Source organism: Sus scrofa, chromosome 4 (genome assembly GCF_000003025.6).
Source record: "Sus scrofa isolate TJ Tabasco breed Duroc chromosome 4, Sscrofa11.1, whole genome shotgun sequence".
Lineage (NCBI taxonomy): Eukaryota > Metazoa > Chordata > Mammalia > Artiodactyla > Suidae > Sus > Sus scrofa.
In genome coordinates, this window is record NC_010446.5 from 25451076 (window position 1) to 25467062 (window position 15987).

Genomic DNA, 15987 nt, shown 5'->3' on the forward strand with positions numbered 1-15987 from the left:
GTTGAGGATCCAGCGTTGCTGTGAGCTGTGGTGTAGGTCGCAGATGTGGCTCGGATCCTGCGTTGCTGTGGCTCTGGAGTAAGCTGGCGGCTATGGCTCCGATTAGACCCCTAGCCTGGGAACCTCCACATGCCGCTGGAACGGCCCAAGAAAGATGGCAAAAAGACAAAAAAAAAAAAAAAAAAAAAAGAAAAAAAGAATCCAACTGCAGCAGCTTGGGTTGCTGTGGAGGCACAGGTCTGATCCCAGCTGGGTACAGTGGGTTAAAGGATCCAGCATTGCTGCAGCTTGGCATGGGTTGCAGCTGTGGTTCAGATTCAGTCCCTGACCTGGGGACTTCTATGGCAGGTGCAGCCATTCAAAAAAAAAAAAAAAAAAAAACCCAAAAAACTTTAACTACTTAAAACTTTAAAACTGTATTTGCTGTTCGGTGAATTTCTGGTTTTCTTTAATAGAATCCATTAAAAAAGAAAACTCGATTTCTCCAGTGGACCAAAATTTTATTGGAAGCATTTCTTTCCATGCTACCATTGTTTGAACATAATAATTTTATTTTTATCCCCTTTCCTGATTACTTTTACCCCATTCATTCTGTCCTTTCAAAACAGGAAGATTATAAAAACTGTACCAATAGGATAAGATTATTTATAATTTACAAAACACATTAAAAATATAAAAATAACAACACAGAAGAGACTTTCCATTTTTTGTTTTTCTTTCAGCACAGTCTCCCAACCCCAAGGAAAAATCACTCCTGTCAATTATGTTGTATTTTGTATTTCTTTTTCTTTCTTTTTTTTTTTTTTTTTTTTTTTTTTTTTGGTCTTCTGTCCTTTTTAGGGCCGCACCCATAGCATATGGAGGTTCCCAGGCTAGGGGTCTAATCTGAGCTGTAGCCTCTGGCTTAATGCCACAGCCACAGCAACACCAGATCTGAGCCATGTCTGCAATGCTGACACCACAGCCCACGGCAATGCTGGACCCTTAACCCACTGAGTGAGGCCAGGGATTGAACCCGCAACCTCATGGTTCCTAGTTGGATTCGTTTCCACTGTGCCACGACAGGAACTCCAGACATATTTTTCATATGAACTTATATATATGGTTCTTTTTTCAATTATGAGAGATAGGTATCTAAAAGAATACATAGTTAAATAATAAGATTAATAGAGAAGGGAAGGGATAGAGAAATAAAAAAATTCAAAGTTTTATTACATGTAATAAACAAGTAGAAATTCTATTTTGAGATTTTACTTTTGAAAAAATAATTTCTATAAAGAAAAATGATAAAATGTTATATATTTTGTTATAATGCCAACATAAACTTCTGAAAATTTGGTACACTGACAAAATTTAAGATTATTCTAAGATTAATTAACTATCAATTGTGTCGTAATTTTAATGATTAATTGTTAATAGATTACGCCATCTGTCCATCAGGATCTTATGTTCTCAATTTTGCAATATTTACTTGCCTTGATTTATTTGTCGATCAATTATGAGGTATTTCTTTAGATATTCTGTGACTGCTAAATATATACAGTACAGTGAGGGACATAAAAGAAATGTATTATCTCACTCCATCCATCAGTTGGAGAGACAAGAAGGGCAAATGAAATAGTTCACCTTGTACTATTCACTGACCTTTACTCTGAGTAATCTGAAACTATTAAAATCACTTTTTGATAATTAAATATGCTTGATTTTTCTTTTACCATAATTTACATTTTATGTGACCTCTTCAAACCCCAGTATCCCGATTTCTTAGATTTTCACTACAACATAAGAGATTTGGATAAAGGAAAGCTACGTATGGTATGGAGCATTAGAAGATCAAGACTTGAGGGAGAGGGGTTGTGAGTTTGTCAGTTAAAGACTGAGACAATGTGTAAATTAAAGGAAAAATTGAGGGTATTGACGGCAGAGAAATAAAAGGCAAGACTAGTGAGAAGACTTGCCTGACTGGTATGAAGAATGTCTTGTGGAAGATAATGAAAATTAATGACAATAAAGTTCAGTATGGGAGTCTTGAATTTCATGGTCTGAAGGCTTTGCACTTGATACAAAAGCAATGGAATAACATGTTTTAGGAATATATGTGTCCAAAATTATATATAGAATATATTGAGAATGAAAGATACCGAAAGGGAGGTCAGACATTTTTTGTCTTATAGAATTAAAGCGATAAAGGCCTTGAGTAAGGGAAGCAATAAATAACAAGCTTTTCCATGAGGGTGGATTTCAGACATATTTGTAGAGGAAAAAGAAATGTGAAAGAAACTCAAATATGAATGAGGGTTTCAGAGCCTTGGTTGCCTAGAAGAATAATGGTTACATTGAGAAGAAGGATATAGCAGGTTAAAAGCAATTACCTAGAAGATAAAATTTATGTTATAATTTAGTTTCTCATTGAAAACAGCAGCATATAATCAAATGACTGTGTGATAAACATACTTAAAACATGTAATTTACCTCTTTAAAAAAGAGCTCTTTCTTGGTGTTTAGTTTCATTTTAAAATTGAGTAGCTAATACAAATAAATATTTTCTCAGGAATGTGATTTAATATAATATCTAATTTTGGCAGTGCTAATTATTATATTTTTAATATAAAAAGAGTAGTTATTCACTGTATAAATCTCCCATCTAGGAAGATTGAGATAATTACTTATTTTACCCTACATCTAAGTTTTCAACTAGGGGTACTTTTGCACCCCAGGGAACATTTGGCAAAATCTGGAGATGCTGTTGATTTTTATGACTGGAAGAATGCTCCTGGCATCTATCCAGCAGGTAGAGACCAGGGGTGATGTGAAACATACTACAGTGCTTTGGACATACCCACAACAAAGAATCCTTCATCCTAACAAGCCAACGGTGCCAAGGTTGGGGAGCTGTGTCTTATTAGGGGAAGAGTATTGCCATGGTGTGGTCTCAGCCAGGGATTTTAAGTCACAAGGAAAATTATAATCAGAAGACACCAAAGCATATTAAAGGCTATTAAAAACCTTGACAAGTAGCCACCAGAGAGAGGTATACCATTTTACTTAGAAAGATACTGATGTCCATGCTCATATGTTGAAAAATGTTCCCACTCTTCTTTCTCTTTATATTTGCCATCAAAACAGCAAATTCCACATTTAAAAGTTGATCAAAATTTTAAAAAACACATTACAATATTAATTATAATATTGGTTATGATCAAAGGCTCCAGAATCAGTGTCCTAAAGCAATCACATGGAGTTTTAATGATAAAATTAATTTCATATAATGAAATGACATAATGACTTTAATAACTAAATGATGCAAATTTTGTAAACATTTTAGAGTTGTACTTAGAATAGAATAAGCTCAAAAACATTAATTACTGCTATTATTATATATGTATGTAATGTATAACAATACAAAGTTTGAAAGATAATTATACATTTTTTTCAAGTTCTTATGTAACTAATGGCCTGATTTTTGGGTCCTTGTGAGTAGGAAATATCAAAACAAATTTTCAATAAATTGCCAGTTTTTAAAATAAAGCTATAGTCATGATAAATTTATTTATCGTTCACAATTGTTTGAAGGAATGAGAATCAATTTAAATGATTTGATTCCCATCAAATTTATTCTTTTTCATATCCTCTTTGTTTTCCAGGTGTTACAGTGAACACCTATTCTTGCTTGGACCCTGGTATACCTGTACATGGTCGTCGCTATGGTCATGATTTCTCCATTGGATCTACTGTTTCATTTAGTTGTGATCCAGGATACAGGCTAAGCCATGAAGAGCCTCTTTTATGTGAGAAAAACCACTGGTGGAGTCATCCACTTCCAACCTGTGATGGTAAGAATTCAGTCAATATGCAAAATAAGCTGATTTATAAACCAGAAAGAAACTAACATAGTCTTTGTAAAATGTGAGGCTTCACATAAATATATATGTGTATGTGTGTGTGTATATATATGTATATATATTTCTTATACATTATGACAATTTCGGTATCAAAATATTAATAAGGAGACAAAAGAATGAATATTGATAATCAGCCAAACTTACCTCATGCCAAAGGATGCTATATGTATTTTTTTTTTCCGCTTTTTAGGTCTGCACCCACAGCATATAGAAGTTCCTAGGTTAGGGGTTGAATTGCAACTGCAGCTGCTGGCCTATGCCACAGCCACAGCAACTAAGGATCTGAGCCACTTCTGTGACCTACACCACAGTTCACAGTGACATCAGATTCTTAACCCACTGAGCAAGGCCAGGAATCAAACCCACATTATCATGTATACTAGTCAACTTTGTTACTGCTGAGCCATGCTGGGAACTCCCACTATATGTATTTTTTTTTTAAATAATTTTTTTAATTTTCCCACTGTACAGCAAGGGGGTCAGGTTATCCTTACATGTATACATTACAATTACATTTTTTTTCCCCCACCCTTTCTTCTGTTGCAACATGAGTATCTAGACACAGTTCTCAATGTTATTCAGCAGGATCTCCTTGTAAATCTAAGTTGTGTCTGATAAGCCCAAGCTCCCGATCCCTCCCACTCCCTCCCCCTCCCATCAGGCAGCCACAAGTCTCTTCTCCAAGTCCATGATTTTCTTTTCTGAGGAGATGTTCATTTGTGCTGGATATTAGATTCCAGTTATAAGTGATATCATATGGTATTTGTCTTTGTCTTTCTGGCTCATTTCACTCAGTATGAGATTTTCTAGTTCCATCCATGTTGCTGCAAATGGCATTATGTCATTCCTTTTTATGGCTGAGTAGTATTCCATTGTGTATATATACCACCTCTTCCGAATCCAATCATCTGTCGATGGACATTTGGGTTGTTTCCATGTTCTGGCTATTGTGAATAGTGCTGCAATGAACATGCGGGTGCATGTGTCTCTTTTAAGTAGAGTTTTGTCTGGATAGATGCCCAAGAGTGGGATTGCAGGGTCATATGGAAGTTCTATGTATAGATTTCTAAGGTATCTCCAAACTATTCTCCATAGTGGCTATACCAGTTTACATTCCCACCAACAGTGCAGGAGGGTTCCCTTTTCTCCACAGCCCCTCCAGCACTTGTTATTTGTGGATTTATTAATGATGGCTGTTCTGACTGGTGTGAGGTGGTATCTCGTGGTAGTTTTGATTTGCATTTCTCTTACAATCAGCGATGTTGAGCATTTTTTCATGTGTTTGTTGGCCATCTGTATATCTTCTTTGGAGAAATGTCTATTCAGGTCTTTTGCCCATTTTTCCATTGATTGATTGGTTTTTTTGATATGTATTTTTAAAATGTGTTGTGTGTGTTTTGTTAGAGCCTGTAGTGTGCTCAGACTCTGACAAAATAGCATGGAAAATGTCAAATTGGTATCAGATGAACACAATGGAGAGACAGAACATTTACCTCCTGCCTGATAGGCAACATGTACCAGTCCGCATTCAACCTAGCTACACAGCACTACGGCAATGTACCAAGACTGCCCTGTAACAAGGTACTGGATATAAGATACCAGTTTCCTTACCTCTTCTTTGTTTCTATGGAAATTCAGCAATCCGTCACTTCTTAGAAAACACATATGAAAGTACAGTGAAAGAAGCTGCTTTCCTCAGTGTGGGAAGTGCTTGCACACTTGCACACACACAGTGTAAATTTATTCATTATTTATGTCTTGGCTTTAATTTTTATTTATAACACTATTCCTTATTTATATTCTTATTCTTTTTCCAAGTGGAAGATCACATTTTTCATTTTATTATTGAGTTTTCAAGTACTGCCAGTCCTATTATATTTTAGTAACATCTTTTGGTCAATTTGTTTTATAACAAGGTTTAAAAGAATCATCAGCATATCTTCCCCGTGTTTGGTACAGTACAATTTATAATAGTCAGCATTCTTGTGATTGTAAGGGACAGAAACCCAACTCTAACTGACTTTAAAAAATAAATACAGAATTTGTTCAAAGTTTCAAACTTAGAAAAGAAACAGCTGACATACTTCTCCTTGTTAATTATAATCATGAATTCAAACCTATTCAAAGGATCTCTCCATTTTTCATCTTGGCTTTTCTTTGTCTGTTGACATCATTCTCTTTAATTGCACCTAGGTCCTTTCCATGTAGGGAATTGGAGTTGGAGTACACATTCTCAGGAAGATGAAACATATAGTCTCATATTTCTGGATCTGAGAAGAATTAGAATGCTTCCTCATTGCTCCAATTAGAAAAATACTAGGAAATGTCTCTGATCAGTCTGTAAAGTCTGTAGTTCTCTGTTAATGGGATTTTTTGCTCCATTATAACTGCCTATTGATTTGCTAAGTCAATATTTGTTCATTATATCATGTGGGCACTAAAGAAATATTGTTGAGCAGGAACAAACATTGTATGTTCTCCTTGAGCTAGTGGAGTAGATAGTTGTTACACTTATTTTCTTATTTTCCTTAATTATATTCTTGAGGTCAAAAACCATGTGTTCTTCTTGTTTCTTTTACATACCTTTTTAAAAGACATCTCCTAAACATAAGAGATTAGATTTAAAACAAAAGAGTATGCTTTACTAGCCACTTTGATTAAATCTCACTCTTGAATATCTCTCCACTTTTTTTTTTTTTTTTCCCATGGAATTGAGATTTGAATGGCTCTAGAGAAGGTTAGGCAAGGAAAACCAGAATAGCATTCTCCTTTGGCCATCAAGTGTGAAGGCCATCATGTATATCAGAAGTCACAGCCAAGTGATGTTTTCTATGTACCAGGGGGACATAATGTTGTTATGAGTACTAGGGGTTAAAGTGAAGTTGAGGTCATATGCGTGGTGTGACTCAATCCATCAGGAACTAGGCATTTTTAATTATGATAGCTATACTGTTTGATAAATAGGTAGATAGACCACATGTCCTGAATTGCCTAAGAAAAGCCCTACTTTCACTCTTTGTTTTGGTACTCTAATTTCTCTGTCAAATGATCCTGTTTTATTTGGTAAAGAGTGTAGCCATCTTATTTGGGAGGAAATTTAACATTAAATAGATAATATAATTAGCTCAGTGTCACCTAAGTCATTAGAACCCAAAATTGAATGGAATGTCCTTCAACTTCATCATTTCCCTTATTTCTTCCATATTATTGAAAAATTTGTGTACATATACTAACATAGCAAAAGAGTGAATGGATTGATGTTTAGGACCCAAGAATTCAATTAAGCATGGTGCATAGACAATTTTACTTAAGGGTATACAATTCAAAGTAGAGAGACCTAAAAAATAAGAAAAGATTTGAGGTTAAAAAGAAACAAACAAAAAATCATAATGCATTTTGTAATAGGTGGCTATTTCCATGCGCCATTGAAGTACTCAAAATCTTTTGATGAATAATGGTCTAGAAATAGTTTTTCTAAGCTATAGATAATTTAGTACTTACCAAGTGTGTACTAATACCAAGGGGAAGGTGTAATTTTGCAGGTCTAGACAATTATACTCAGAAGCTTGGCTTTTGAGGAAACTTCACTATTTTAAAACCCTAGCTGATTCTTATCATGTGATCAGGTAATGATCATATATGGCAAAAATCAGGGAGGAAAAATAAGCTAACAGCTAAGATTATTGTATGTCTGGCTAATTGTCTCAGTTCATATTTTAGACTATCATTGCGTCTTGGTTGTCCTGATCTTTTTTTTTTTTTTTTGCCAGCTGCTTGGTCTAACCATAAACTTTTTTTTTTTTAGTGTTCATTTCATTACTCCCTAAATTCTCTACAGTGATTCAACGATTCACTTGGTATATAATTTGTCTGTCTTCCATTCTCAGTAACATATAAACCTAATTGGATCTGTTCTAAAAGTGTTTGTATCCCTAAAGACATATGACATCGATGATTATCAAGGTTGTTGGGGTAAATTGGAATTCCTTCAGAAGAGATGATATAAGGATAACAACACAGGAGGACCATGGCATCATTTTACAGCACTCTTGTTCTAATGAAGTTTTCTATTTGAATGGTCATATATTTATGGAACTGATTTAATTCTCAGAATTTCTTTTAAAAAAAGTTCTCTGACAGGTTTGGTGGGTAGGGGATGCACAAGGGGTTTGGGATGGAAATCCTATAAAATTGGGTTATGAAGATTGTTATAGAGCTATAAATGTAATAAAAATCATTGAGTAATTTTAAAAAAAGTTCTCTGAGAAATTTTTTTAGTAGTATAACCACTCCATATTTTACCAGTATATTTAAAATCCATTCTCCACCTGAAAAAAAAAATCTCATATATAAAACTTCTTTTATTCATCTTCGCATTTTAAGCCTCTCATGATTGATTCTAATAGGCTATTTGATTTCCTCTTACACTTTCTTAGCATTAACGGGAAGTAATATTTTTATTTATTTATTTATTTATTTTGTCCTTTTTGGGCCTCACCCATAGCATATGGAAGTTCCTTGGCCAAGGGTCAAATTGAGCCACAGCTGCAACTTTCACCATAGCTGTAGCAATGGTGGATCCTTAACCTGTTGTGCCTGGCCAGGGATCGAACCCATGTCATCACAGAGAAAACACCAGATAGGAAGGGATCTTTTTAGTGAAGTTAACATCATCAGACTGAGAGAATATTCAGTAATAAATTAACCAATTAAAAAATAAAGACAATTCAAGCTTGCATTAGCATCTATCACTGTGCATTATATCAATGCACATATTGTTAATATCTTTGATTGTTCAATAAGCCAATAATATAAAGCAAATATAATTCCAAATATTTGCAATGTAAAATAATCTCATTTAGAAAGATGAAGGATTTCATTAGGTTTTGAAAATGCCACTGCTGCTGCTGCTGGCATATTGTTTCAATCACACGCAAAACCATTGACAAATAAGCATCCATAAAACATAAATCAATTAAAGATAAGAACATAGACGAGTATACTGACACATTTAGGTTCAGGTGCTAGGAGAGTGATTTGAAGATGATATTATTAATGAATTTCTGAGAAATGAATGATATCTTGCAAGAATTTTTATATAGATTGATTGTTTGAGATAGAATGCTAAAAAGTCAAGCATTATAGTTTGCTATATATATTATTTTTTTTTTTTGGTAGAAAAAATACCTTGGAATATGGGAAAAAAAATCAGCACTTGATTTAAGAGTCAGCTTAAGATCATGGAACTGGATTACTTGAGTTCTCCCTGTACTTGCTTTCTTAACTGTAAATTGTGAATAACTATAGTATTTTTCTCATAGGATTGTTATGGGCTTAATTGAGTTAATAGAAATAAAAGTCTTCAGGAGTTCCCATCGTGGCTCAGTGGTTAATGTATCTGACTAGGAACCAAGACGTTGCAGGTTTGATTCCTGGCCTTGCTCAGTGGGTTAAGGATCCGGCATTGCCATGAGCTGTGGTGTAGGTAGCAGACGTGGCTTGGATCTCACATTGCTGTGACTGTGGCATAGGCCGGCGGCTACAGCTCTGATTAGACCCCTAGCCTGGGAACCTCTATATGCCGTGGGTGAGACCCTAGAAAAGGGAAAAGACAAAAAAAGAAAAAGAAAATAAATAAAAGTCTTCAAGTAGTACAGGTCATATTATAAGTCTGGCTTTGTTTTTGCGGAGTATTAGTAAGTAGTTATATTCTTTTCCCGTTTTGTTTGATACAAAATAAAATACAAGTATTTTCATATTTTCAGTTTCATCTTTCAAAAAAAAAAAATAGGGAGGGAGATAGACCTAAATCACACTCTTTACCATTATTTACTGAGAAATTCTATCAATTGAGTCAGTTCCTTTCAAGGCCTTTATACAATACTAATATTCTCAAATAACAGAAAGATCCATTGTGTCATAAAAATGTACTCTATATTTTGTCATCTGATTATAATCTAAGTAACAATATAAATGTCCATTAATAATATTTTAGTTATTGACCATTTCTCCTAAGCATATTAATGTGTTTATGGTTACTGAGTTTTATTTATCTGCAGAATATTCATTTAACATCCACTTTCCACACATACAGTAGGTGCAGCTTGCAGACAGAAAATTTCCAAGAAATTCTCTAAGTACAGAAGGAAGGATATTTGACAGAGTAGCTTTATTTGAAACAGTGCTGATGTATGGAAAAGCTTTCCCTCTATAACTTATACACACACCAGATACACATACATTCATGTGCATGTCTGATGTTCTTTATAAAAATTCACATTTATCTTTTTTGTTCTTTTTGGTGTTTAACCAGTTCACTTCTAAAATTTTGATGCTTCTGTTCACTGATTTTTACTCTTGCTGAATAAAACATTGTCCTTTCAAATAGAGATTGTAGGTTTTAATCCAGTAGAGCATGTTCACTCATCACATTTCACTCAAGTTCATACCATGTAGTATTGCTGTGGTTTTTTTTTTGTTTTTTGTTTTTGTTTTTGTCTGACTCTCACGATGGACAATAAAATAAAATATAGTGTATTTGGATAAACTGACATATGTAAAAATAATCTTATAAAATAATAAACAGTCCTCTGTCAAGCAGAAAAAATTGCAACGTAAGTAAAAACAGGTCAATTTAGCACCTCTATTATCAGCAAGAAACAGTGGAAATGATATCCCTGGCTCTTAAATTACTTACAAAATCACCATGAGGCTTTTTAAAAAATTGGAGGGAAATTGAAATTTTCAGTAAGAATAATCACCAATAAAGGGCTATTCAGGCTCTAAACAGGAGCCTAGGATACCAAACCATGCATATTATTGTAAATGTCTTGATAATAAACGGAATTGGAAGCATAGGCTTATCTTGGTCTCAGGAAGGTGGCCTATAAACATTCCTATCTAGCTATAACATTGTTTAAATTTAATACTGATAAAATTATCTAGAATATCATAACTAGTGGTTGTAGAAGATACTATAAACTGATTCATTCTAAAATAAATGAACATTTAATCAAATTTGACTTTGACCTTGGTTCATAAACATTTATTCTTATTATATTTAGGTTTTACCTAAAAATCAGTATCCTCTCAGAGAGAGACCTCTTTCTGTTCATATTTCTCAGAGAAATACAGAAGTGACAAAGCAACCTTCAAAATTTTCAGTTTACTTAACTGTTTTAAAAGGAATTTTGCAAAGATTGACACATATCCCTTTGGGGAGCTAAAAGAAATAATTTTGTATAGTTAACAATTTGTGGTTTCTTTTGTTTTTATATATATATTTTTTTCTAATTTATTTTTTATTGTTATTTCCTGGGACACACTTTTTTTTTTCCACTGTACAGCATGGGGACCCAGTTACACATACATCTATACAATATTTTTTCTTCCATTGCTGTGTTGTAAGTATCTAGACATAGTTCACAGTGGTACACAGCAGGATCTCATTGTAAATACATTCCATGAGCAATAGTTTGCATCCATTGACCCCAAGCTCCCAATCCCTCCCATTCCCTCCCCCGCCCCCCAGGCAACCACAACTCTATTCTCCAAGTCCATGAGTTTCTTTTCTGTGGAAAGGTTCATGTGTGCCACATTTTAGATTCCAGATCTAAGTGATATCATATGGCATTTGTCTTTCTCTTTCTGACTTATTCACTCAGGATGAGAGTCTCTAGTTCCATCCATGTTGCTGCAAATAGCATGATTTCATTCTTTTTTATAGCTGAGTAGTATTCCATTGTGTATTATACCACTTCTTCCTAATCCAATCGTCTGTCAATGGACATTTGGGTTGTTTCCATGTCTTGGCTATTGTGAATAGAGCTTCAGTGAACATGCAGGTGCATGTGTCTTTTTTAAGGAGAGTTTTGTCTGGATATATGCCCAAGAGTGGGATTGCTGGGTCATGTGGTAGTTCTTTGTATAGATTTCTAAGGCATCTCCATTACTGTTCTCCATAGTGGTTGTACCAGCTTACATTCCCACCAACAGTGCAGGAGGGTTCCCTTTTCTCCACACTCCCCCCACCTCTGCATTTGCTCTTGGTGGACTTCTTAATGATGGCCATTCTGACTGGTGTGAGGTGGTATCTCGTGGTAGTTTTGACTTGCATTTCTCTAATAATCAGGGATGTTGAGCATGTTTTCATGTGCTTGTTGGCCATCTGTATATCTTCCTTGGAAATTAAAGAAGATGTAACAAAATGGAAAGATATTCCATGTTCCTGGATTGGAAAAATTAATATTGTAAAAATGGTCATACTACCCAAAGCAATCTAAAGATTCAACAACTTGTTTTTAATTTTAAAGCTTAGTAAACGTTAATGCTAAACAATTATTTACTCATGTTTAATTTACAACCATTTTATGCAAATGTTGCTTATAATAAGAAATGTTTAAGATAAGTATTTTCTTCAAATGCAAATGTGGAAAGTTGAGCTAAATTCTCTTGGGGCCTGTATTAATTCTCAGAGGCTATTACATTCCTTTTTCTTCTGTAGTGCTACAAAGGATGTAATGATTTCCTAATATTGCAAGAGGTCTTTACATACGTCTGTTATTACGAAGAAGTAACTTAAGCAAAGATAATCAGATTCATTCTATTTTAAGAGAGTTCTGTTCAGCCTCTGCCTCTCTAACTATAACTGATCATATGACTGTGTTTCTTTGTATTTTCAGCATTATGTGGAGGAGATGTTAGAGGGCCTAGTGGCACAATTTTATCACCTGGTTACCCAGAATTTTATCCAAATTCTCTGAATTGTACGTGGACTGTTGATGTAACCCATGGAAAAGGTAATTTGCTTCATATAATGATAATGGGCTGTCTTCTGAATTTTCATTGCATCTATTTTTATTTCATTGTCCTTTACAATGTCATTTTGCATGAACAAAACAGATCACTAGTAAAATATGCTAACACAAAATTCAATTTGAGTAACTGCAGCAGAATATTATATTTACTTTTCTATGGTATTATACTCTTTTTTTTTTTTTTTGTCTTTTTGCCATTTCTTGGGCCGCTCTGGCGGCATATGGAGGTTCCCAGGCTAGGGGTCGAATCGGAGCTGTAGCTGCCAGCCTATGCCAGAGCCGAAGCAACGTGGGATCCGAGCCACGTTTGCGACCTACACCACAGCTCACAGCAACGCTGGATCATTAACCTACTGAGCAAGGGCAGGGATCAAACCCGCAACCTCATGGTTCCTAGTCGGATTCGTTAACCACTGCGCCACGACGGGAACTACTTTTTTTTTTTTTTTAATATACTCTTATTTTTTGTCAGAGTGGTAATATATTTATTTTCTTTTGAAATATTAAACTAATGTTATTTGGAATTTTCATAACAATAAAATCTCAAATACAATGGCTATTTTGTTTCTGGCATAGTGTTATGAGGTTGATTTCAAAAGTTCTAAGAGGAATAGAAAGAGACTATGAAGTGCTGAGCCACTTGTAAAGCAAACAGTACATATTTGTATGTATTTGTTTTTAAAATGTTTATGATTATTTCTAATTATTTTCATTTATGAATTTATAAACTTTCTGGAGATATTTGTCTCAAATTTTCTGTCAGAATTGCATTTATATCTCACATAATTCAATGGGAGTGTATATGTGGTAGATGTTAATAAATATCCTTTTAACAAATAAATGAAAGGCCCTGTAGTACTAAATATGCTTCATTCTTGCATTACAACCAAAATAGTAAATTAGCAATATAAATGGTTAAGACAAAAATATGACTGTATGAAAATGATCATCCTGGGAGCTCCCATTGTGGCTCAGTGTGTTACAAACTCAACTAGTATCCACAAGGATGTGGGTTCCATCCTTGGCCTTACTCAGTAGGTTAAGGACCTGGCGTTGCCATGAGCAATGGTATAGGTCGCAGATGTAGCTTATATCCTGAGTTGCTAAGGTTGTGGCTTAGGAAGGCAGCTGCAGCTCCAATTCAATCCTAGCCTGGGAACTTGCATATGCTGCAGGTGTGGCCCTAAAAAGACAAAAAAAAAAAAAAAAAAATTATTTACCTGAAATTTTCTACATACTAATCTTTTGAAAAGAGTAAATTCATTCATTTTATTTTCCTTTTAAGTCTGCTGTTATATTGCTCTTACTGGTTTTTACTATTATATTGTACTTACTGATTTTACTATAGAAGATCTTAAAAAAAAAAAACCCTAACAATAAGAAAATATTACAGTTTAAAAAAAGCTGTGTTTAATACATTTGAATTCACTGTGTTTTTTACACAAAGCATTTTTACACTCCTGATGAACTATGTAGTCTATATCTGCAGTACTGATAGAATATTTGAGACACAAATAAAGTTGTTGCCAAACTCAGGTTCGGCTGCTCGCTGTTCAAAAGCCAATAACAATTTGAGAGGCAAGTGTCAGTAGAAAATAAAGGGACATTAATCAGTAAAGCCAGCAATCTGGGAGGAAGGTAGTTTCGTGTGCTGAGACCAACTCCAAAGATTTTGCTTGACTGTAACAGTTTTCAAAGGGAAAAATGAACAGGGGAAAAGAATTTTGGTGAATCATCAGTGAGGCCGGAGGCCGTGTTCTGCATCCGTCTCATTGCTTGTGGACTAGCTGACTTCAGATGTTATCTTGCCTGCTGTATTACTAAGGAGGCATTGGGGTAGAGAGCTAGTCATTCTTTAACTACTAATTCTCTATTCTTACTTCATTTATCTAGGAAAAGAATCAACAGTTCAAAAGAATCAATAGGTTCTTTTGAGGTTAGAGAGGAACAGAAATGGGCAAACAGGAGAGGGGCAAAAGAGCTACTTTCAAAATTTACCTTTTACTAAAATTAGGCATCCTTTTATTGAGTGTGAGATTGTATAGGGACTGTTATTATAATTAAATTAAGCATTATTGAGAAAAAATGTCATTAAAATGAGTATTCTGGTGTTGTATAGGAGGAATGAGATGGAAGACTTTGTAAACTGTCTTTTTTTGTTGTTTTCCATAATAGAAGACTCTTTGCTGGAAGCTAACCAACGCATCCTATTATTCTGGTGTGCAGTGGATTAATGGAGTTTAAAATAAGCTTACTTGTATTATACAAGAAAATGGAGGGCTACATACTGCTTGCTATGTAAATAGAGGTTTAATTAACACTTAAGTTTTTGCATCTTCACAGGTTGCAAGTGTTAATTAAATCTGTATTTACATGGCGAGAAATGCAGATTATATGCTTTTCTTTTAAGAGCCAACAAAATTTGTTGGAAGTAAAACTACTCCAAAGTGTAGCCAAAGTTATGTGAAGGATAATCTCTTAAAGTTGGAAGAAACTGTCAAGGTAATATAACCTCTCACCCAGCAGACACACACCCTTATACACACACCCCTATAAGGTACCCCTAAAGTCACAGCTAGTGTTATTACTATAACTAAAACCTAGATACTCATAATACTTTAACTTTGATCCCAAGTCTTTTCATATATTTATCTAACAAAAATTGCCTTAATAGGCTTCTTGAATTATCACTTTTATGAGAAGGTACTATGATGTTGAAACCATGGACTTTTTTCTCACTGTTCTTCAATATCTATTTCCCTATTAAGAAGTGTGTCTTTGCCTGTCTGCCTCTTTTTCCTGAAAAGTCTATCCCAGGATTGCTCCTCCACAAACATCTGCTCTCTTTTGAAGGTCATTGCCTTTAGAAGCCTCTACTGATCCTTAAAACAAACTATATTTTTTTCTGTGCTCCTGTATTGAGTCATATTAATCATTTTTATAGAACTTAGCAGAATGTTTGAACTTTCGGTTTACATATGTTTTTCCCTCAGACAGACCATGAATTATTTACAGTCTTCTAAATTTTCATATTCTGTACCTAGAATATAGTATGTTCTTAGTATCATATCCTTACTCAGATTAATTGACTTTTAGCAGAAGGTCTTATGTTGTTTTGCTTTAGTGAAAACAGATTTTATTGTTTAAACCATAGTCTGATAGATAGAGGCTTCTTTTTATAAAGTAGTTGACAGAGGGACATAAAAAGAATTAACTTTCATGTTAAAGGGTTAAATGATAATGCCAGCTAACAGTTGCTGAGCACTTCC

At 34.4% G+C, this 15987-nt stretch overlaps 1 protein-coding gene across 6 annotated transcripts in view; it reads left to right on the top strand.

Moving 5' to 3' along the window:
• CSMD3 (CUB and Sushi multiple domains 3) overlaps positions 1-15987 on the top strand; it is a 1223593-nt gene that overhangs the window by 803212 nt on the left and 404394 nt on the right. For all 6 annotated transcript variants that reach the window (XM_021090582.1, XM_021090583.1, XM_021090584.1 and 3 more), the window contains 2 exons: positions 3645-3833; positions 12584-12700. In XM_021090582.1, the coding sequence (XP_020946241.1) occupies positions 3645-3833; positions 12584-12700 (306 nt within the window). The remainder of the gene's footprint in view (positions 1-3644; positions 3834-12583; positions 12701-15987) is intronic.